This window comes from Arvicola amphibius, chromosome 7 (assembly GCF_903992535.2).
Source record: "Arvicola amphibius chromosome 7, mArvAmp1.2, whole genome shotgun sequence".
Classification (NCBI taxonomy): Eukaryota; Metazoa; Chordata; class Mammalia; order Rodentia; family Cricetidae; genus Arvicola; species Arvicola amphibius.
In genome coordinates this window covers 132,137,503-132,162,206 of record NC_052053.1, presented here as the reverse complement: position 1 = coordinate 132,162,206, position 24,704 = coordinate 132,137,503, and the positions used below count along the sequence as shown (strand labels likewise).

Here is a 24,704-nt window from a genome sequence, read left to right as displayed (position 1 = left end):
ACTATTTCTCACTAGTCATGGAGTTGACCAGGCTAACTTGCTTCCTATGAAGTTGACTTTGGTCACATCAAGAGCATACTCTATTATACTTGAAATACTAAGATGGCCTTTTCATATGCTGACATTTGATTTTAGTTAATAGTGATATGTTTATTGAGGTGATCAATTGTAACAACAACATATACATGTGGCTTGGGTTTTGTGAACCATGGTACCTGAGTTCCAGGAAGAAATGTTTCAAGATTGAGAAATTCTAGAATGAGGAGATGGAAACCATTAAATTTTTAAAATAGAATATTGTATTTATTTTTGTGTATGAGTGTTTACCCTGCACATTAGGGCTAAGGTTAGGATTTATATACGCACCATGCATTGCCTGGTTCACTCGAAGGGAAGAAAAGTCATTGGATCTCATGTAACTGTAGTTACCAGTGGTTAGGCGTCACCATGTGAGTTCTAAGAAATGAATCTTGGTGCTTTGCAAGAGAAGCACGTGTTTCTAACCACTGATCAGTCTTCCAAGCTCCTTTCTGAAAGGCGTGCTCAGGACTCTTCATGATTTTAACTCCATTACCCCTTTTGGCTCACAGTCCCCCATTTCATCATTTGAGTCAGGCCTAGGTGAGTAGGTATTTTTGACTTTGCTGCATATAAAAAAATTAAACTAAAAGAAAAATTATCTGATGCTCACGAACTTAACATACAATTGCAAGATGAGGACTGTGGAATTTAATAAGCACATTGCTTTAAATAGACAAGAGATAAAATACTAATCTCTAGCTTACAGAAATGCTGATATTTAACTAAGCACGTGTCTTATCTAATTCTATGATCATGGCCTCTTTCTACATTTTTTTTGGATTAATTCTCTGAGCTTCTTGTAATTATCCACAGAGAGCACCCTTTTCTTGAAGAAGTATCCCACACTTGTATCTGAGTCGCTTTTGCAGGCTTTGTTCTTACTCTCAGATGTTAGGAGTTTCAAAGGTCAATTTTGAACCACTTTACCAGACTTCACTAGAAACTGAGTATAAAAATGTAACAACACAAAAGGCTAAAGGTAGTCAAAGTGATGTTTAGCATAATGAACATTGCTAGGTGTATTATAATATTTGACCTCAAACTATTCTATAAGGCCAGAGTGACAATGACAGCAATGCACAGGTATAAAGCACACATGACAAACAATGGTCCTGGGTAGAAGACCCAGAAATAAATATACATAGCTATCTCCACTTAATAGTTTACAGAGTTATCAAAAACAAGTTTTGCAACAAAACACTGTATAGTCATCAAATAGAGTTGACAAAATGAACTACCTACCTGCAAAAGAATGGAATTGGATTCATATCTGTCATCCTGCAAGACAGAAACTTCACACGGGTTATAGATTTTAATTTAAAACCCTAGATGCTGAATTGTGAAAAGAAAACATAGGGGGGAATGTTCAAGATACAGGAATTGTCAAGAAATAGCTCATCACAACTCCAAAAGAGCATGAATCGTTCCAAGAATTGATAAACGGGATGTGTAAAATCTTCTTTGCAGGAAAGGAAACTGAGTGGAGCAAGCAGGTAGGCTACAGACTGGTAGAAAACCTTACTACCTACCCTTCAGACAGGAGCTTGAAATCTTATATGAAGAACTACAAGAATTAAACAACAAAAGTGACAGTCAATGAGTGGGCTAGTGACCCGAGCAGACAATTCTCAGAAGAAGAAATTTAAATAGCCCATAAGTATTATTAAAGACTTATCTTTATACCAATATATTAGTGCATTTCTCAGCCTTCATCAAAGGCACCTTTCTGTCATAAATGACAGCTAATATAGAGATCAATAACTAATCAATGTGCATAGAATAATAGATTATGGAATATAACTGTTAGGAATTTTTCCGAATGAGAGCTCTCTGCCAATGCAAATTACCAATCAAGCCAAATCAAAACAAGCCAAATTACAAAATATCCAGGTTTAATGGGATTCCTGCGCTCTCGGGTGACCAGGAGAGGGAACCTGGAGGCCGTGAATGTGACCACCAGGAGGAAGGAAAAGGGACCACGTGATCCTCCTTTGAGAGTTCACTTAAATACTCTGTGGGAGTGGTACTCATTCCCCGCCCCCCAGGGAGGGGACAGGACCTTGCATGCTGGGATTTGGAGTCCAGACCAATACAGCTCTCAGGCCTGGGGGCTGGGGACTACACTCCCAATTTAAAATTAAGAATCTCTAGATGGGACATTTATATCACACCCTTCTCCCTAAGACTCAGGGGTCATTGTGGAAGAGGGGACAGGACAAAGAACTTGTTAGAACCAGAGGTAGTAGACATCTGCAGTGTTTTCTGGAGATGACAATGCAATTGTACACATGAACTCACAGTAGCTGGGACTGAATGCCTAAGACCTGCGTGAAATCAAGCCATTCAAATGCAATCATTCATAGGGAAGGGGCTCAGGAATTCCCACCTCCAGCAGAAGTGCCATGGACAATTGATGGTTGGGTATGGGAAGAGTCTGTTTTCTTTGGGAGTGTGGTCTTTGTGAGGTCACCTTTACTCTAGTGGATTTTCCTACACTCATGCAGAAACAGACATTCCCAAAAGTCTCAGGGGTTTTATAAAAGAGAGCTGAGCCGTTGAAAGAAAAATGTGGTGGCTGAGATAGGGGAAGAATTGAGGTGGAGGAAAAGGCGGGTGAATTTTATCAAAATATATTATATAAACGTATGAATTTCTCAAACAATAAAAAAGAGCTTCAAATGCTTCCTTAGAAACAAACAATGAATGTATTCAACATCCACAGCCGCCAGAGAAAAGCTGTGAGATTGCATCCAGAATAGCTGTCATTAAGTAAGCAAGTGGCAGTAAATTCTGGGAAGGATGTGGAGAAAGAAGAGCCCTCATTCACTGCTGGTGTATGGATAAACCAGTACAATTACCTATCAATTATTTACAGGAACTAGGGAGGTTTCTCAGAAAATTAAGACTAAAACTACAATGTGACCAGAGATATTTGCACATCTATATTTATTGCGGCTCTAATCACAACAGTAAGGAAATGGAACCAAGTGTCCATCAACAGATGAATGGGTAGAGAAAATGTGGTGCATATTCACAGTGGGGATTTACTTAGTCATAAAAAATGAAATTATGAATTTTTCAGAAATTGATATATCTGGAAGCTATAATATTAAAGGGACACAATACATACCATGTGTTTTTTTCACATAATGGATCCCAGATTTTAATGTTTATGTACATGAATATATTTGGGTGTGAGTATGGTTATAGGTCATAAAATTAGAAAAGGAAACCATGAGAGGGGAGAAAGTGGTTTTGAGAAAGGGTGGGGTTAATAAACCACGTAGGACCATCAAAGCCAAAGGGAAGCTAAGGGGAAGAATGGTGATGGGAGACACAGGGAAGGAGGAAGAGATCAATAAAACACACTTCTGTGATTCAAAATGTTACAATGAAGCTAAATCTTGGTACACTAATTAAAAATATAATAAAATACATGTAGTTAATTATCTGAGACAAAAAGATAGAATTTTCTGAAGAAAAAAACCTGCACTTTTAAGATTTAGACATTTTGTTGTCTAAAAAAAATGCTTTAGAAAAGTACATTTGAACCCTCAATAAAGTCAGATTTTACTGGCTTTCCTAGATGTTCCTGTAGACATATATGTGCAATGGATATTCCTCTAGACTCATGTGTGCAGTGCTGTCTCTGGGGTTATGTGGACACTGGATGTTCCTGTAGATACACGTGTGCAGTGCTGACTCTGGGGTTATGTGATATAAGTGGATGTTCCTGTAGGCACACGTGTGCAGTGCTGACTCTGGGGTTATGTGATGACACTGTCTTCATTGAATAATAATGTGTATTTGACACACTTCCATGAATACTTCCTAGACACAGGGCTAACTTCATAGATATATGCTATAAGCTCAATCACGTGGATCTAAGATCAAGGCCATTTACTTTTGTTTAATGATCCTTTATTGCTCTCTTAAAACCCAGAATGATTTTTAAGCCAGCAACTCTGTATTTTCTTGTTCCGAGGGTCTCAATGTGGCACAGCCACCTGAAACATGGCCTTAAAGATAACCTTTTCCTTCTTCTGCAGCCCTTACCTAAGTAGAAGAACTAATCTCCTTCCTTAGTCTATAATTTTAGGCTGATCTTTGAATTATTATTTGTTTTCAAAGCACTGAGCATTCTTTCTTACTCATCACATATAGATTTACTTGTTAAAAAAAAAACTGCTCTGTTTCTCAGTCATTTGAGAGTCCTCTAGTGTAAATTATCTGTTTAAATCTTTTAATGGGATTATTTGGTTTGTTGATGTCTAGTTTCTTGAGTTCTTCACTAATTTTGAAAATTAGTCCTTTATTGGATGTGGAGTTGGTGAAAATTTTTTCACATTATAATGTCATTTTGTCCTATCTATGGTGTCCTTTGCCTTACAGAAGGTTTCCTGTTTCTTGAATTTCCATTTATGAATTTCTCATCTTAGTGCCTATACTTTTAGTGTTCTGTTTAGAAAGTTATCTCCAGTGCCAATGAGTTCATGTTCTCTCCTCACACCCTATAGAAGTGATTATTTGTGCAGGGTGATAATTATGGATCTTCCTGCATTCCTCTACATGCATACATTCAGTTAGACCAGCACTATTTGTTGAAGATGCTCTCTTTCTATTTTTTTCTGTTGTATATTTTTGACTTCTTTATCAAAAAAATCAGGTGTCCATAGATGTGTGCATTTATGTCTGGGTCTTTAATTTGATTTCATTGATCAATGTGTCTGTTTTAATGTCAATACTATGAAGTTTTTACTACCATTGCTCTGTGGCACAACTTGCACTCAGAGATGGTAATGCCTCTGGAAGATATTTTATTGTTCAGGGCTGTTTTAGCTTCATGGTTTTTTTTTTCCATATTGTTCCTTTCAAGATCTGTAAAGAATTGTGTTAGAATTTTGATGGTGATTGTGTTGAATCTCTAGGCCGACCGTTTTTGACGATGTTAATTCTACTGATCCATTAGCATCTTTAACCATCAGGGAGATACAAATCAAAACTATTTTGAAACTCCATCTTACCCCTGTCAGAATGGCCAAGATCAAAAACACGAGTGACAGCTCATTCAGGAAAGAATGTGGAGCAAGAGGAACACTCCCACATTGCTGGTGGGAGTGTAAACTTGTAAAACCACAATGAAAATATATATGGCAGTAATTCAGAAAATTGATAATCAAAACCCAGTTATACATCTCTTGGGCATAAACCCAAAAGATGTTCCATCCTACCATATGGCCACGTATACAACTATATTTATTGCAGATTTATTGATAATAGCCTGAAACTAGAAACAACCTAAATGTCCCCAATAGATGAACTGATAAAGAAAATGTGATATGTTTACACAATGGAGTATTATTTGATTGCTAAAAATAACATGATGAAATTTTCAGACAAATAGATAGAACTAGAAAAAGTCATTATGAATGAGGCAACTCATATCCAGAAAAACAAATACGCTCAGGTCTTGGTCCAATTGTCATCAGAGAGTCTTCCTCTGGCATCTGATGAGAACAGATACAGAGACACACAGCCAATCATCAGGCAGAGCTCACAGAACCCTGAATAAGAGGGGGAAGAAGAAATATAGGAGCCAAAGGGATTGAGAACACCAGGAGAACAAGCCAACAGAATCAACTTATCAGAACTCATAAAGCCTCCCAGAAAAGAAAGTGGCAATCATGGAGCCTGCATGGGTCTGTACTCTTCATGGTTGTGTAGCTTGGTGTTCCTTTTTCTTTTCTCTTCAATACTTATTTATTTTACTTTCTGACCTCAGATTCCCCTACCTCTTTTCAGTCCCTCTGCTCCATCACCTTGCTGCTCAGCCCCCACCATCTTCCTCTGTCATTTCTTTTCAGAAAAAGATATTTACAAAACAAGGCATATCAGGTTGCAGCAAGACTAGTTGCTTGGTGTTCTTGGGGGAGTGGGGGTGGCTCTGACTCTCTGCTTGCTCTTGAGATCCTTTACCTTTTACTGGGTTACCTCACCAGCCTTGATATGAGGGTTGGTGCACAGTCTTACTTGATATGCCATATTTGGTTGATATCCTTAGGAGGCCTTATCTTTTTTGAAGGGAAATGGAAGAGTAGTGGATCTGGAGAAAGGGGAAGTGTGTGGGGAGGGAGATGGGAAGAACTGAAGGGAAGGTAAACTGTTGTCAGGATGTATTGTATAAGAGAAGAATAAAGAAAAGAAAGAAAGAAAGAAATCTACTATAGCCCATTGTATATATTTTTCAGATCACAAGGCAAAGAAACTACTACCTTGCTGTTACTCTCAGCATTCATCAAGTAATTGGCAATAGTTAAAGGGGAGCATGTATATTTTGCAGTGAGTGAATGCTCACATACAAGGATTTTAAGAAAAAGATTATTTTGAAAGTATAAATATAAGACAGTTTGTGTTTAGAGGGAAAACCAACTTGTGATTTCTTCATGTGATACATATTAGTATCTTACAATGTATAACAGAACTCACAAATCTGAGTGGAGGCATTACTACATGAAAATATGGAATGCATTTATGATAGCATAATATTTATGATATATAATATAATATGACATTTATTTCCAACCTTCATAGCAAAAATAGTTCAGAAACATAATCCATTTGAGGAAAAATAATTTTGATAGAGGAAACTATTCCATGGTTTGAAGGTAAATTAGATTTATAGAAGTTTTATGGATGACAAATTAACAGCCAAACACTCTGATAGGATGAAGATGCTATTTCAGTGACAATTTTATAACAGAAATATTTATAAAAGAAAAATTTAGGTGTCTTGTGGTTTCTATTGCTGTGAAGAGACATCATGACAGCAGCAACTCTTATAAAGGAAGCCATTTCATTTGGGTGGGTTGTTTACAATGGAGAGGTTCAGTCACAGTTAGGAGTATGGCAGGGTGTAGTCAGACATGATGGCTGCATCTTGATCAGAAGGTAACAGGAAGTGGACTGTAGCACTGGAAGTGGCTTGGGCATACAGGACACCTCAACATTTACTCCTCAGTGACACACTTCCTCCAACAAGGCCACACCTACTTCAACAAAGCCACACCTCCTAATAGTGCCACTCCCTATGAGAATATCAAGTCAATTATGTTCAAGCTATTGCATTCAGTCAAAAAATGAAAGAAAAACATTTAAAATACAGGGTGTCATGTACAAGTGAATAAAGAAAAACTGATTTCTGCCAGGACTTGCTTAGATTTGTGGGTCCAATAGCTATTTAGACTCTGAATTTTTGTTCGGTAACAAAGAGGTGATTTCCGAAGGGCTGAGCCCAGTTACATAATGGCAAAAAAGGGAAGCTTTTCTGACTGATCTGAGTTTGGAAGGGGCAGTTGAGAAAGTGACATTCAATCAGTAATTCCATCAGAGTTATTATTAGAGACAAAATTTCTGTTAGCTTCTATCATAAAATCATCCGAACTTGAAAACATGCCTCTACCACGTGCATTCACATTTCCTGCATGTTGTTTGTTTCCTTATGTTAGGCATAACTGAGTTGCACTTAGATTCCGCCTTTCTTTCTCTCCTTCCCCCTCTTTCTTCCCCTTGTGTTATTCCTCTTGGTCATTAGGACACCTTCTGTAAGTAAAAGGAATTTTTTTTTTGGTCCCATTCTTTTCTAGGTCTCCAGACGATAAGCAGAGCTTTGATAAGTACATAATAAAACCTTAATAATTCAGGTAATCTAATTACATAAAATTAGTGAACAGGGTGAAAAATTTGAAGCAGTCAGGTGCTTACAACACAACTGTGTAGCTCACATTGAAATGTCTTCATGTCTCTAGGATTTTTTTTACAGAACTGTGCTCTAAGTGGTGAGTCCTTTAAAAAAAAAGTAACTGAGATGCCCATACTCTTCAAATGAATATTCATTATATTCCATTTTGTCTTTCTTTCTAAGATACTGATAAAGGGATACCATATAATCCAACAAAAACCAAGGGAAAGTATGTATCATTTCTGTGCAAATTTACATCTGTTTGGAAGAAGCTAGATTTTCTTTTTTGCTCTACATAAATTTAGTTTAGTTGCTCTCTAAACATTGACATTTAAATTCAGGGACACAATTTTCTTAAAGCTGAATTCATATAGATTTGCTAGGAATGTATAATCACCGAAACATCAGTGATCATGGAGTTTTTAGACACTTTATTTGTTAAAAAAGAAATAGTTCCATGGTGAGCTTGTCACTTGATAGGCTTTAACTAATGGTTTGTGCTGAAATGACATTACCTTACAGACATGAGAAGCTTGTTTAAATATGGAGGAAAACCCTGGGGTGTCTGGTGGAGGAAATCGTTTTAAAAAACTGTTTTCTTCAAAATCTTTTCATTTTAAATGAGGAAATACTTGATAAGTACAACCTTACACTGGAGTAACTGGTGACACCAGATTCCTTGTTTAAAAGAATACAAAGAGGTATAGGATTAAACTAATCAGAGGGTATGTGGCAAGTTTTTCAGAGAATGACAGAGAACCATTTTAGTTAGATGTTTCTCATTCTGAATCACTCCCAGCCCCATATTAAAGTATCTAATAATCTTTCAAAGAGCAAGGTTCATTTTTTTTAAAAAAAATTCTTTCACATCAACTCCCTTGAAAGGATATTATTCCATTTTTCACTTACTAATTACACTATTAATTTACATGAGCTGTATTTCATGACAACTATCATGAACTTAGATATGTATGAAATACAATATTACCTATTTTTGATTGAAATTCAATGCACAAAAGTGAACAAAGTAACTTTAAAAGCAGGGCATTATGAATCTCACTTCATAACATTTTCAGTCCTAATGCTTTTTAATAAAACATCAAAGTTAGAAAAAACTGCTTCTTTAGCAGAAATTAGAATATTTGTAAGGTAAGGGACTTTTGAAGTTGCAAATAAAATGGGCCAAAGAGAAAGACAGGGGACAGAGAAGGACACAAATGATGGTCACCTTGACTTTTTAGATGGTAACAAATGATCTAGATAATCTCAAATATGTTTGCTTAATGTAGATGAAGTCTATGAAATGTATTAGAAAGTTGATCTGATCTCTAATACATTTCTATGAGCAACAGGTAGTTTTAAGTTTTTTCTCTTTGAAAATGTTAAATTTCTCCAGGCAGTTTCATAACTGGTCAGTAGTTTGATTGATAGCAGTGATGTATACAAATGTCTCTTCATGAAAGTGATTACAATTTTTATCTTTTCCCAACGTTGTGAATGCACACAGGCTTCTAGAGCAATATTTATACCGTGGCTAGGCGCAAACCTGTCAGGAAGTGTTCTTTGCCTTTTCAGAGAGTTTGAGCGATGTTTACCACCATTATATACATATAATAGATATGCTAAATGAATATTATACCGTTAAAGCTAAAACACTTTTGCTGTGCTTACAACAAGAGGTTGGTACGACCTCCTCATACAGTGATGTTTGACAAAATAGCAAAACAAATCAAGGTTGTGCCCATCCTGAAGTAAAGGAGAGAATCATTCCTACCTTTAAAAAAACATTGCAGAATTATAAATGAAGGCAATCTAGAAATGGCTAAATGACAGGGAGACAGATCCCCAAATTAAACATTTCTTGTCACTAAATGAAGCTTCCAGTACTGGCATTGGTTTACACCTAATTGAGTTGTTTGTCAAAGGAGTCTCATGGAACTCTCAACAACCAAGGCTGTTACTGACATTATAGGTTGCTCTCTCCAATCTGATAGCAGAGCTCTATTGCGGACAATCATACATACACAACTCATGGAACATGCAAAAGTTGATCTGAGTCTACATAAGCCTTCACCTCTACAAGGTAGCTTTTTTGGTACTGTAAAGGATTCTGCATACTGCCAAAGAAGAAATGTAATCTGCAACCCAGCTACAAACCTTTTGATCAACAATGGTGTCCTGACTGAAAGACGGGCTAGAGCAATGGTGGCACACATGCAGGAGTAACCAATGAATATCTGTGTTGGCTTAAGGCCCACTTCATGAGATGGAACCCATACCCCATGGTGCCTAGGTGATCAAGAATCTGAAAGTTTTACCCAGGGACCCAGGGTAAAACCACTACTGCTCTAAATAACAAAACAACGCAACAACAAATGTAAAAATAAAAATGACTCATAATTGCCTCCTTTTTACCTATAAATGTATACATTGCTTATCTCTCATTAGAGAATCTTCCTTCTGCAAGAGATGAGTACAATATAGAGACCTATGGCCAGATAATTTGCAAAGTGAGAAACCTTGGTATATTCGACCCTAAATGGGACATATGTATTAAATTCCTCCCTTCTGGATTTAGGGAACCCTACAGGAAAGGAAGTGGAAAAAGTTTAAGAGCCAGAGGAAATGAAGGACACAGTGGATGAAAGGCTTTTTAGACATAGCAGGAAATGTCCATATGAAGTCAGTGAAATTGTGGCAGCATGCACAAGGCCTGTATGAGTTCATACCAGATGTGATCCTACAGCTAAAAGAAGTGGACATATGCTCCCTTCCTCATCCTTTACCCAGAATCAGTCTCTAATTGATAACCACTTGCAAATGAAAATTTAATTTTCTCCAAGGGACCCTTACTGAGCTAACAAGCTACTTTTTAAAAAAAATAAAATAATTCTTTATTGATTCTTTAAGAATTTTATATCATGCAGCTCAATCCTCCTCAGCTCCCAGGCCCTCCATATCTGTCACTCTTGCCTGCAGCATCCTGCCTCCAAAAGAAACTCCCCCAAATTAATTAAAAAGAAAACAAACAAACAAGAAAACAAAAAACATTTTGCTCTCCCTTTTTAATCACCTCTTCAACACTTCTTCATTCATTCTGATGGCCTTGGGAATTGTGGTGTGTCACAAAATATACCCTTACAATGTAATAGTTAGTTAACAAGTAGCCTGAGTTTATAGGCCGAAAAGTGCGTAATTAATATTAAGTCACAGAGTGGTTATTTTACAAAAGTCTTCAGGAACAGAAAGGTGGAAAAAACCCAGTCCAGAGGGACCAGCAGTACAGAAAAATATCTGTAGCATGATATGGTACCCAGTGTGGGACACTGGAGCCCTTTGTGCAATCAGCACCAACCAGGATGCTGTCTCTTAAAGGAGCCACACAATTTTTGCTGCTAATGCTGAGTCAGAAGGCCTTCTCTTAAAGGATCTATGCCTCTGCTCACCATCAGCAAACAAAGCCTATCTAAAATTATGCAGATACCAAGAAGTTCTAATTGATTTCCATTTTTGTGGGTCTAGAAGCATCCCCTTTTTTAAGCTTCCTTAGGTTTTATGTGGATATATTTGCCAAATGTTCGGGTGCCATTTGTAAGCAGAAGTTTCTTTCCTGCCTGATCTTGCACTTATTTAGTCTCAAAGAATCACACAGAAACTATATTAATTACAACACTGTTTGGCCAATGGCTCAGGCATATTTCTACTTAGCTCTTACTTCTTAAATTAACCCATTTCTATTAATCTGTACACTACCATGAGGCTGTAGCTTACCAGTAAGTTTCTGGTGTCTTTTATCTTCAGGAGTTACATGGAGTCTTCCTCTTTTGGCTTCTATGTTGTATATCCTTGACACAACCTTCTTTCCTCCTCTATCTCTGCATGGATTTTTGACCTAACTATATTTTCCACTGCCATGGGTCAAAGCAGCTTCTCTATTAACCAATGCTAATAAAACATATTCATAGCATACAGAGTTGAAGCCCACATTAATACTATGTTATTCAATCAGCCCCATCCATGAATATTCATTGCAATGAGTCATTGGTCTTGTTCAAGGCCTCGAGTCTTTGGCACACCATCATCATTGCACATAAAGTAAAATTCCTCTCAAACATCATGCTGTTGCCTAGAGTCATGGAGATTCTGTTCTAATAGGTCAATGATAGGGTAAATGTTAGGGTGTGTAAATTGAAAGTCTAGGATATAGGCCTGAATGGTAGCCGAGCCGGTTAGTCTGGGCCAATGGGACCAAACACCTAGAGCCAGCTCTCCTTGGCCTATGTCATCAGAGCCAGCTGTCTCATAACCATGGTGAGGAGTTGGGCCATCTCTCCCAAGGGTGGTGTCAATTGTCCCATAAGGGATGGGGCCATCCCTCCTGGTGCAGTGTCTAACATGCCAATAAAGCAAAGGTCTGACTCAACATGGCCCTCAGATTTTGCCACAGGGTTCTCATTGCATAGGCTATGGAAATCAACACAGACCTTTGTTGCAGGAGGACCATGGAACCAGACATGACTCTCAGCAACAGCTCAGGCCTGGACAACATCATGACCCCAGTGGCTGCCTAGGCAACTCAGATCAGCATGGTACTAGCAGCAGCAAGGCCTTCCAGTACTACCATTGTCTCTTGTGGCTCACCAGACCCCATGCATCTATTGCCTTTTGTGGTAACAGAAGCCATGGACATCAACACAGACCCTGCCTGCTATAGGATCATGGACCCAGACTTGGTCCCTGGCAGCAGCTCAGGTCTAGACATCACCATGGCCTCAGATGGCAGCACAGGGCTCTCAGATTGACATGGCCTTTAAATATCAACATGGTCACAGGTGGTAGCCCAGACCCCAGGTATCCCAAAGAAACCATACCTAAGGGTTCCCTGAATGCCCAGAAGTAGATAGTCTATAGCATCTTTAGAGTTTGCTTGCTTCATAATATCCTATCAAAGCTTTTCTGCTTTTGTTTACTTTGTTTTTTTAAATGTTTTTAAAAATGTTTTATCCTTTATTTTTATTTACTTTTTTTATCTTACCTTATAGGTCCTTTCTTTTTTTTTTTTTTTTTTTTTTGGTTTTTCGAGACAGGGTTTCACTGTAGTTTTAGAGCCTGTCCTGGAACTAACTCTTGTAAACCAGGCTGGCCTTGAACTTGCAGAGATCTGCCTGCCTCTGTCTCCCAAGTGCTGGGATTAAAGGTGTGCGCCACCACCGCCCGGCTCTATAGGTCCTTTCTATATGTGTATTATGTCTATCAGTTTTGTATTCTTGTAGGATTCTTGAAAGTGCCAAGAAGTGGGTCTCTGCACCTATTTTTTCTTCTTGTGCCTCTTATTGGGTTCTCTTTCTTTCTTTCTTTCTTTTGTTCTTTCTTTCTTTTGGTCCTATTATGATGTGATAGTTTTGCTGCATCTTAATTTATTTTTTATTATATTACATATTATTTGATTTTGTATCAATCTTTTTGAAGCCTGTTTGTATTCTAGAAACAGAAAAGAAGTAGCTCCAGATAGGAAGAGAGATAAGGAGAAGGTGAGAGGAGGAGGAGAAAGAAGAAAAAATATAATCAGGATATATAAAAATATCTATATTTAATGAAAGAAAAATTAAGTATAACTCACGTTATAATAAAGCAATATACTTCCTGTGTATGGAATTTAGAAAGAACAGATAAATGAAAAGGATGGACATTCGCTATACTGCATTGCTCAGTTAAATAATATGAACATGTAGTCAACTCAAAATGACCCTCTTGTTTAATAATACTAAAGTTTGCAAGTATCATATATATGCACATTAGCACATTATGCAAATGGGTATTTATGTGGTAATCAAATTATAAGATGCATTTATAGGTGTATGCCTCACTGATAAATGTTACCACCCCATGTGGCAGACACAGACAAGAATTATGGGTTAATGTAAGATATGAGTTAATAAGAAGCCTAAGTTAATAGACCAACCAGTTTATAATTAATGCAGGCATCTGTGTGCTTCTCTGGGACTGAATGGCTGCAGGACAGAGTGGGTCACAAATCTGTCGACAAATGGCGCCAACAAGGACAACTAAATCTACTTATAGCCTGAGAGAGTTTGGGAAGGAATTCTAGACAAAAAAGAACAGAGTTAAGCATGGCTTCCTGGTAACAGCATTTTCTCAGGTGGCTCTCTTTGCTAGAGGCAATTGTGTCTCATTTAAGATATGCTTCCTGACTCAGTTTTAGCTGTCAAAATTTTGCAGTTCTTTTAAGAGGCCCCACCACCAAACACTTAAATAGTGTTTTTGAATAGCCTAGAGCATGCTTCTTGGTGGTGAAAGATGGTGACCTTGAAACTCATTAGAGTTCTGCCAATAAACATGGCTCCCACCAGTACCTCCACCATGAAGCTAGACTCTCAGAAAGCTAAGGAATGGGGTAGATCCAGTTGTCAAAACCTTGGCTTTAATCCTAGCCATATCGCTTAGCAAATTAAAGACCCATGTGGTCTGAAAAAGAGATATACAGTACATAAAAAGCCTCTAAATGGTTTACAGTATATTTCGAAATATATGTAGGCTTGGGAGAGAAAAGAAAAAGACTAAAATCCTTTAGAAAAGAAAGAAAGAAAGAAAGAAAGAAAGAAAGAAAGAAAGAAAGAAAGAAAGAAAGAAAGAAAGGAAGGAAGGAAGGAAGGAAGAAAGGAAGGAAGGAAGGAAGGAAGGAAAAAGGAAGGAAGAAAGGAAGGAAGGAAGAAAGAAAGAAGTTGGGTGTGGTGGCACATACCTTTAATCCCAGCACTTGGGAAGCAGAAGCAAGCAGATCTGTGTGAGGACAAGCACAGCCTAGTCTACAGAGAGCTCCAGGACAGCCAAAGATACACAGAGAAACCCTATTTTCAAAAAATAAAAATAAAAAAGAAATAGTTTAAAATAAAGACACATACAGATGGAAAATACACGGAGAATCTGGATATATGCTATTGTGCTATCTTTGAATTGTTTGATGGCTGAGTAAGGAACAACAGCTGCTAAAAGACATTTGATTATAAATGCTGATGAATTAATATGACATACGTATTTTAAAAATGTTTTGACTTCAAAATTTAAGTCAAAAGATATGTTACTTTGGAGAAGAGATTCTGCTTTTGTTTCCACAGGAAATGAGTAGTTGTGAATTTATTCTGGGTTAAGAAAAATCAGATTTGACCAAGGAAGACCCCCTGAAAAAAATCTTCAATAAGAGTGATGGCTCAGATGATCCGACATTTTAGAAGACCTCTGTTGAAGTTTACTCTGAGGGCTATGTCCAGAACAGTCTCAAGAGTGATGGTTAAGATGATCAAGCCTCACAGAATATTTCAGTCAGGACTTGACCATAATCTTAAATTTTCTTTAGTTCCCCATAAGATTGTCAGTGCCCCCCAAATATTCAGAAAGTAGCCTAGAAAACTATGCCTTCTTTTCCCCAAAATGGATTATGGCTGTTTGTCTTTGTTTAGAGTGTTGGTTACAAGTTGTTGTGGATGATGTCAAGGAAAAAAGCTAAACAAAGGAGATTAGATCCAGAGTTTTTGTTTTGAAAAAAAAAAGGTGAGGAAGTGCAGTGGACAATGGTCTGTAAAGATTTGTCATGTGTATTGGTTTAATAAAATGTTGATTGGCCAGTAGCCAGGCAGGAAGTATAGGTGGGGCAACCAGAGCAGGAGAACTCTAAGAAAAGGAAAGGCTCAGACTTCAGTTTTTACCCAGACATAGAGGAAGCAAGGTGAGAATGCCTCACTGATAAAAGGTACCAAGCAATGTGGCAGACACAGACAAGAATTATGCATTAATGTAAGATATAAGAGTTAATAAGAAGCCTGAGCTAATAGGCCAAACAGTTTATAATTAATGTAGACTTCTGTGGGTTTTTCTGGGACTGAATGGCTGCAGGACAGGGTAGGACAGAAATATCTGTCAATATATATATATATATATATATATATATATATATATATATATATATTTGCAATATGAATAATCAAAGAAAAAAGGTCATAAAAATTTTCAAGGGAGTGAGGGAAGACAAGAAAGATTAGAAATATGAGACAGAGGGAAATGATGTAAATAAAGTACAGATATATTAATTCAAAAATAAAATTGATAAGAAATATTCAACACTATAATCAGTTACAAAAACATCTTCCTGAGTGATAAGGTTTAGGAGCCTAGATCAAGAGATGTAGTCTTCATTTATCACTCTTGCCCCTTTCCCCTTTGATGCAGGATCTCCCACTAACCAACAGTCTCTTCATTTGAACTAGACTTGGCTGGCCACTGAGCTCTCAAGATCTGCCTCTTTCAGCTCAGTGTTGAGATCACCACTGTGTAAAACCATGATGCTCTTATGTTTACCTGGGTGCTGAGGATAGGAACTCATGCCCTCATGTGTATGAAACAAGAGTTGTTATCCACTGATATATATGCCCAACCACTACTATATTTTTCAGTATGTAATGAATGTAAGGAGGATTATAAATTGTTATATTTTAATAATTCTAAGCCTACTCATCAATCTATACCACTTTTACAAATCTATCAGAGAAAACACTTGGTAGAGAGTCTTGCATGATAATTCATCAGCAAACTCTATGTCGTTGTTTTCTAAACTGAGATATTAGCATGAATTCTTCAACTCTGTTGTTCTGAAGATTTTAAAAGAAAGTCACTATACTTGTGGGCCTAAGAATGATAATACCTTCAGTGCCAAGGCTAGCTAAACATTAAAATATATGACCAGGATTATACTAAAGCATGGATTCATGAAGAACAGTATAGCTATCATATATTGGTGTTCTAAAATCACTGGCCTTTAAGCCACATCTAGCCTGTTGTCTGTTTTTATGAATAAAGTTTTATTGGCAAAAAACATGTCCATTACTTATTGTGACAGTTTCTTTCCTCCTAGAGCAGTAAGGATAATTCTTATAAAAAGTGTGTTTATCCCAAACTGTAACTTAATTAATACTTAACTCTTCACAGAGAATATTTGTTGATACCTGGCTTAAATGGTATAAATTTTATTATTTATTAATTTAATTGTTTAATGGATTATCACATACATATAATTTTAATTTATCCTAGTCTGAATGAATTTAAATTTTCTTTAAGAACAAAAATAACAACTTAAGAGTGAAAAACTTATACAACAATTGCAAAATAAAATAAATCGAAACACTTAAGAGAACATTTTCTTCAGTTTAAACTCTTGATTGTGAATTAATTTAAAATGTTGCTGGCAGGTAGCTGGAAAAATTATAAAACGATGGTATGAAAACTGTAGATGTTGAGGGCTGTGTATTGTATGGAAATCAACTTATCCATATAGAATACCCAGACATAAGTGAATAAAGATACAAATACACATAAACACCAAAGGATGCATATTGATATAAACAAAAGAAATAAAACTGACAACAATAAGTTAAAGTTGTTTTGTGAAAGAAAATGTTTTCTTCTGAACACTTACAGCTTCAGCATTATTTAATTTTGTAAATAATCTGGGATATATCTCAATATCATTCTATGTGTAACACATACATTCTTACATCTATTGTTTGATAAAATTAAAAACTCCAACATTATGACATATTTATCAAAAAAGAAGATAGATGATAAATAAATGTGATAGTTTCTTGAGAGATCAATCTATATTAACTTATTTGTGATGTTGAGTCAGACTTATGTCTCAGTTTTACCTTCTGAAACCACTCACAGATACTTTAAAAATAAACAGAACAAGAAAAGAGAGAGGGATCCTCATCTTGGGTACAGATGATCTGGCGTTGGATGATATATAATATCATGCAAGTTGTCATTATATAGAGTGGGAATGAAGCTGCTTTCTTACTAATTATTAGCCTTGAGCCCAGCTCCAGCTCAGGGGGGCACTCAGAACATTAGCTGCAAGCTTGCTTTGGAAGTAGATATTTTTTCTTAATTTTATTTTTAAATGCTATTTACATAACAAGGAAACTAGCTTCTTTATATCTCAAGACTTACCATGAGCAAATTAGTCAATAAGTTTTCTAAGGCACATTAAAGCAAAGAATGATATTTCATAAAATATTAGTATTCATGATCCTTGGAGATAAGAATTACAATCATGAATACTAAAAGGAAAACAGTGAAACATGTTGACCTGCACAACTGCATAATCTCAAGTTTGGCTGATGCAGTACACACTCATTTCCTTTCTTCTCAACTGGCTCAGCCCTTCTGCTCTCCAAGGTGGCTGGAGCAAAAGCATCGTCGGCCCAAAATGAAATGTTTCATCAACTACTTTAAAGGCTGTATGAAAATATCACGACTTGGCTCTTAGTAGACAGTGTCCTCTGAAATACTCTGCTGATTCACAAAGCTGTCTGAAAAATTCATGATGTCGCTATAACATCAGCCTGAATGAGGATAAAGTATCCATTTGAAGATGAGAAATTTACTTTATTGGCTGAAGGGGCATTCCTCTTTAGTTTCAAGGAAGGCATTAGAAAATCTATTATGTTTGAATTATATTCTGCAGCCACCATCTTGCCTTGTTACAATTAGTATTTCATTTTAATTGTGCTGCTATATAATTTTCTATGAAAAGATACTCAGTCTGAACTCTGAAGGGTTTTTTTCCCTTTCCTCTTCTTTTTTTCTTTCATGTAACACTTTTCAACTTTTCTCTGGGTTCTGAAAAGGAGATAGAGATGGTAAACTTGTGTTAATTATGTTAACTAAGCTATTTTGTTATTCTTAGTGGTATAAACAGAAGTTAATGTAAGAAAAAAAAACATACTTTATAAAATTGGAATCTGGCCATCTGTGTCATTCAAGAGACTATATTAAACAAGTTAGTAACAGGATATATTCCTGACTTTTTATGTGATGACAGTTCTCTCTCTTTGAGAAGCATAATTTATGCACACACCTTCAGTTTACTTTCTGCTTCCTTTATCTATCAAATGTTTCTAAGAACTGTTCTATGCAACATCTTCTATTTTTCACCACGAATCCATTCATTCTTTGAGCAATTATTTAGTAAACATCATTATTTAGCTTTGCTAGTGTAAAATATTAATAAAGTACTGTCTACTTGAACAAATTCAGAGTCTTTTCATAGAGGTAGGAAGATCAGCAACTTACTTGTGCCCAGCAAGTTCTGTATGAGGTTTCTTCTCACTGAGCAGTCGGTTTGATGCCTTGTAGGTGAAATTGGATGGCTAAGAAACTCAAGAGCAATAAAATACTGCGGATAAATACATCATTTTATTGAAAAAAAAAGAGGACACAAAAAATTAGAAAGTCCTGGAAAGTTCACATAGTAGTGAGTTGGTCTTCGTGGCTGAAGACTGGAGGAAAGGTTGAGACTAGAACCAGTAAGGAATCAGACTGTCGAGAGCCATGTGAAAAGGTAACATGTTAAATATTATTCACTAAACAGTTAAAATGTGCTTTATTAAAGTTAAAGGGAGTAGCTCAGTGGCTGTGTCAAGGTCAAGTTGGAAACTGAAAGAGAGAAAATACTGAGAAAACTCTAGATGTGTCCGTGGAAGAAAACTGGTACCTCATTTTGAATTGCTTCTTACGCAGAAAAGTATTCTTAGTATCAGAAAATCATTATCTAGTTTTTCTCCTATATGTTAGATGGCAACAACTGTTATCAGTCATTAGTTGCTATATATCCTGGTGATCTTGATTCTTAAAATTGACTAAGTTGTACACCCAGTTCTAACACCGAAGTCCAAATTCCCAGATGTCACTCTATTCAGAAAGGCTCCACAGTGAAGCATTTACAGACGAATGCACTGGTCAAATTAAGTGAAGTCAGAAGTCCTCACAAGATAGGGAAAGGTTATCATTGTTTTCTTTTTTTCTTTCAATGTTCAGATAGGAAGGGCCATGTGAGGGTACAGCAGAGAGTAACTACACAAGCCTGGAACAGAAACATCACCAGAAACCACCTTGAAAGCTCCTTGATCTTGGACTCTTCATTGACCAAATGAAAAGATAAATTTCTGTATTCAAGCCAGAAACATTTTGGTCCGTGTTATTTTGTTGTGGGAGTCAGAGAAGACAGAGGCCTGCGGTAGAAGCTCTCCTTCAAGTTCCACACGTCTCTCCCTAGGATTTTATTCCCAAATCTGAGCACCTACCAAACTGAGAAGCACCTTCTGGACAACCACTCTTACCAACCTCTCATTCAATTGGAAATAGAAAAGTGCAGAAAATTGCAGGTATTTGTTCGCATAGAAATCATTCAGCCAGTGCGGGACTTTAGCGGTAAGGAAAATGATTTAGTCAACACCACAGTCCTTACCCCATTGGTACTCTTAGCATTTCTTTAGACGTATCTGCGAACAACTACCATCTTGAAGATAAAGAAGTGCACACACCCTGGAATATGTGTACGTTATTAAGACTGGGGGCTTCACAGAACATCACTGGGTTTCATGTCTTTGACACCCATGAAAGCATCTGTTACATATTGAACTGCCTTACTTTTTAAGAAACTCTATTCCCTCACTTTTTCTTCATTTTATAATTGTTTATATGTTCTAAGAATCAGCATTTATCTTCTGCTACTTTTAACACACTAGCTCTCTTCTCTGGACAGGAATAGTTCAACTATACCTAAGCTTTCTTTCAAATTTATTTTTAACTATAATCTATAAATCTACACTTCTGTAGACTAGGATTTCAATGACAAAATTGATGTCTGGGTAATTTGGTTAAATGTTTTCATAGCAGCATAACTCATTTGTTTAACTTCCAATAGGTGTGAGTACCTTTCTAATATTATTTTTTCTCTTCACATCTGTATTGGGCTGTATTAAACACAATTGAAATGTAGTATCTAGGCTTTCTAAAAAGTTAATTTTCTAAGACATGAAATCCAACATAGAAGCAGCAAATTTTGGGTGTCAAACACAGATTTATTATTGTTACACTTCAAAACTGTCTCTAAACAAGTTTAGAATTAGCCAGTATCCCCCCTCCCCCCAATGGAACTTGGAGCATTGCTGACCTACAAGCAAATGGCTCCCTGTCTCATTTTTCTCCATTTATAACACTGCCTTTCTCTCAGATCCCTTGGTTTTAAACTGTAGAACGGGATCAGGAAATGTTGAAACAGTAGTTAAAGGAATGAAAGACTGCTTTGTAAATTGGGCGTTTCCATAATGGCGTAATGCATGATAACTTACAAAGTTACGTTACATGTGCCCTTACCCTTTGTAACCATTGTGTTCTTACAAGACTTCGGAATAAACAAACAGAAAGTGAGCAAAAAAGATAGATTTTTGTGCAGCTGTTGAATAAGAATTATCATATTTAAAAAATGTTGATAACTTGTCCTACGTATGTAAAGGTATATTGATCTTCAGAATTATTAATAATAAATCCTTTGTCTTCGGTTATGTGTTTTTCTATTGATAGATCACATAATCATTGCACAAAAATCACAGTAGTTTTGGTGACATGATCTCTTATATTTGCAGTGGTCTTTGTAGAAATTAAACCTGGGTTCAAAAATGATGACATAAAATAGTACCACTTAGTGCAATGATGTAGTCTTAAAGATATCGGAAGTAATATTGGTGTCTAGCGACAATAATCTAAGGAAGATTAGACATTTCTTAATCAGAATGAATGTTGACTCTGGTCTGGAGACCATTTCTTATTTGATCACGCTTGGAAAACAGCAAATGTCAGGGCCATTATTGTTTATTAACAGGATCTGGCATGGGCATAAATAGAAAATTGAACTATATTATTTTTGTGGTGGGCATCAGAAACAAATTGGGTTGAAAAAAATTTTGTTTTAAAATAAATCATATATAGGTTCTTATAGATGAGTGGTATCAATTTGTAGTAGAATCTTTACTTTAGAAGTAAAAGCCAAGGTCATTTTTTGTAAAATTCTAATGAGTCGTCTTTGTCACAAAAAGGATAGTTTGTATGTCTGGCTCATCACAATTTTAATTGTAAATCTCAGGAAATGCAGAATATGAGAATTAAGTTAGGAAGTGCTCAATGGATTGCAGAGTAAATTTTATTAAATTTCTTCATAAAATAACATTGACAAATAATCTAATACAGAGCTGTTTGTGCCTGACGAGGTATTGCTGTAGGAACAAATAGGAGGATCCAAACTCAATCCGAGTTCTCCGAGTTTATTTTCAGTGATTTTGATGATATTCTGTGATATGTATTTTTAAAAATTATTTGCTTTTCTCTTTAAAGCAGTAAGTTTTTAAATATGTGAATATTTCATACATTTTAGGGTATTAAACATAATCCATTCTATAGAGAATACAATCTTATCATTTTAATCAAAAGTATTGTGAAACTTAAGTAAAGAAAAAGAAATCAACTGTGAGATAAGTTGAAAAGGGAAAATTTGGAGAAAAAGCAAATTTCTTCATCTTTTTTCCCCTTGTAAGTGGCCTAATTATTAAAAGGTGTTCGCCGCAGAAAGACAAGAAACCTAAGAAGTCAACCTGGAGGTTCCATTTGGACCTCACTCATCCGGTGGAAGATGGGATTTTTGATTCTGGGAACTTCGAACAGTTTCTCCGGGAGAAGGTTAAAGTCAATGGGAAAACTGGAAATCTTGGAAATGTTGTTCACATTGAACGCTTGAAGAATAAAATCACAGTTGTTTCTGAGAAACAGTTCTCTAAAAGGTATTTGAAATATCTTACCAAGAAATACCTTAAGAAGAATAATCTCCGTGATTGGCTTCGTGTGGTTGCATCTGACAAGGAGACCTACGAACTTCGCTATTTCCAGATTAGTCAGGATGAAGATGGCTCAGAGTCTGAAGATTAGTTGGCCTTTGTATGCTTTAAAGAAAAACTAAAATTGGACTTTTTTCGGCAAATAAAAACCATTGCACTCTTAAAAAAATAAATAAATAAAAGGTGTTAACATCTTTTTGTGTGATTTAGATATGAAGCATTTGCCATTTGATATAACCAGTAGCACCTATAAGAAATCACCATGCAGCTTTAGCTTCACCAGGTTTTATGGTGAAATGGCATACTAGGCCTGACAGCTCAGGCTCAGTAAATACTGCTCAGAAGAACCTAGAGAGTGAGTCAAAACACTGTCACCCTGAGCTCCTTCACAAATGCTTCTTCTCACTTTTACTGACCTTTACAAGGTTGCCTTGGTATTCCAGAGTGGTCATGAATTCATTTTTAATTTTTTTTGTTTTTTTTAATTAAATTATATAATTTTACAAATTTTTACCACCTCCCTTCCTCCCATTTCCCCTCCCCTCCCCCTATCCCTCCTCTCTCTCCCTCTCCAGATGGAGCATGTGATGAAGTCACTTTTGAACAGAGGCTTAACTTGTCCTTGTAGTCATCCTCTTGCCTCAGGTACCCAAGTGCTTTGAGTATAGTGGTCTACTTCTGACCACAGCAAATATTATTATTAGGTAGCTTTAAAGCAGGGGGAACAAAAGCCATCATCTCGCTGAGAGCCATTCTGACCGGGATGAAATGAAATCTCACAGCAGTTTTATCTGACATTTCACTGATGCCAAAAGTTTTGAAGACTTTCAAAAGTGTTTGATAGCACTTATTTTGAGAATTTTTTGTTCATATTTGTAGTTCATTTTTAAAAGTTGACTTGTTTCCTTATGTTTGTTATATTTTGTTGTCTTTGCATATTAGAATACACAATAATCATCTGTTGGAAGTATAGTTGGTGGAGAATTTCCCTCGTTCCATGGCTGTTTTGACTCAGTGGAAAGTTTCTTTGATATCAAGAGCTTCTATCTGTCACTTGTTCATCTTATATCCTGAGCAAATGAGTTCTATTTAGAAATTATCTATGTCCATAAATGACGTAGTAGACCCTAAGTTCTCTTCTGTGAGAGTCAGAGTCTCAATTTCTCATTAAGGTCTTTTATCCATTTGGAGCTCACTTTTGTTTGGGTCAACAGATCAGAGTCAAGCTTTAGTTTTCTATATGATAACTTCTAGTTTCCAATAACTACTTGTAGAAGATGTTGTCTTTTCTGTACTGTATACTGTGTGCAGTCTTTGTGTTCTCTTTACTCTACCAAAGAGGAAAGGCAAACACCAACCCAGCTACAAGCTTTTTGATAAACATTGGTGGCCTCCCTGGAAGATGTACTAGTGCATTAGTGGCAGAAAGCTCATGAGAGTAACCAACCGATATATGTTTGTATTTAGGGCCCAACCTGTGAGGTGAAATCCATACCTGGCACTGCTCAGGTAGCCAAGAACCTAAGAATCGACAGGCCAGGGACCGACCAATAAACCAAACACTACAGTTCTGTTAAAGGAACAGAGCCATCAAATGTATCCTAAAAACATTCTGCTACACTCATAGATATAAGATGCCTTGCTCAGAGAATTTTCCTTTTGCAGCAGATGTGAAAATAATACAGAGACCCACAAGACAATATGCAGAGAAACCTTGAAGCACTCAGCCCTGAGAGGGGTGACTTCATCAAATCCCTCCTTTCAGGGATAAAGGAACTTTTCAGAAGAGGGAAAAGAAAGAGAGGGAAGGTTGGAAGACCCCAAGGAATCCAGGTCTCTAAACACAGCAGGACCAACACGCATACAGACTCACAGAGACTGTGGCAGCATGCACAGGGCTTGCATGTGCCTATGCAAGGTGAAGTTCCAGTGCCAAAGGAGAAGGAGACATGACCCCTAACCCGGAAGCTATTTCTAATTGATAACCTCTGGTAAATGAAAATTTAGTTTTCTCCGAGGGAATCTCAAAGGGGAAACAAACTACTCTTAAGGAGAAGGCACATGCCCAGAAGTAGACAGCCAGCAGAAACCAACTGAATGGCATCTTTGAAGGATTTGGCTCACGGGTTGTGTCAGGGCCCTTT

At 36.7% G+C, this 24,704-nt stretch overlaps 1 protein-coding gene across 1 annotated transcript; it reads left to right on the top strand.

The window, feature by feature from the left end:
- The first annotated feature begins 2,394 nt into the window (after window positions 1-2,394).
- Window positions 2,395-22,723, top strand: LOC119819929 (60S ribosomal protein L22-like 1). Its single transcript, XM_042055414.1, has 3 exons — window positions 2,395-2,502; window positions 3,292-3,488; window positions 22,282-22,723. The coding sequence occupies exons 1-3, from the start codon at window positions 2,395-2,397 to the stop codon at window positions 22,649-22,651; spliced, it is 675 nt and encodes a 224-aa protein (XP_041911348.1). The 3' UTR covers window positions 22,652-22,723.
- Window positions 22,724-24,704: the final 1,981 nt, after the last annotated feature.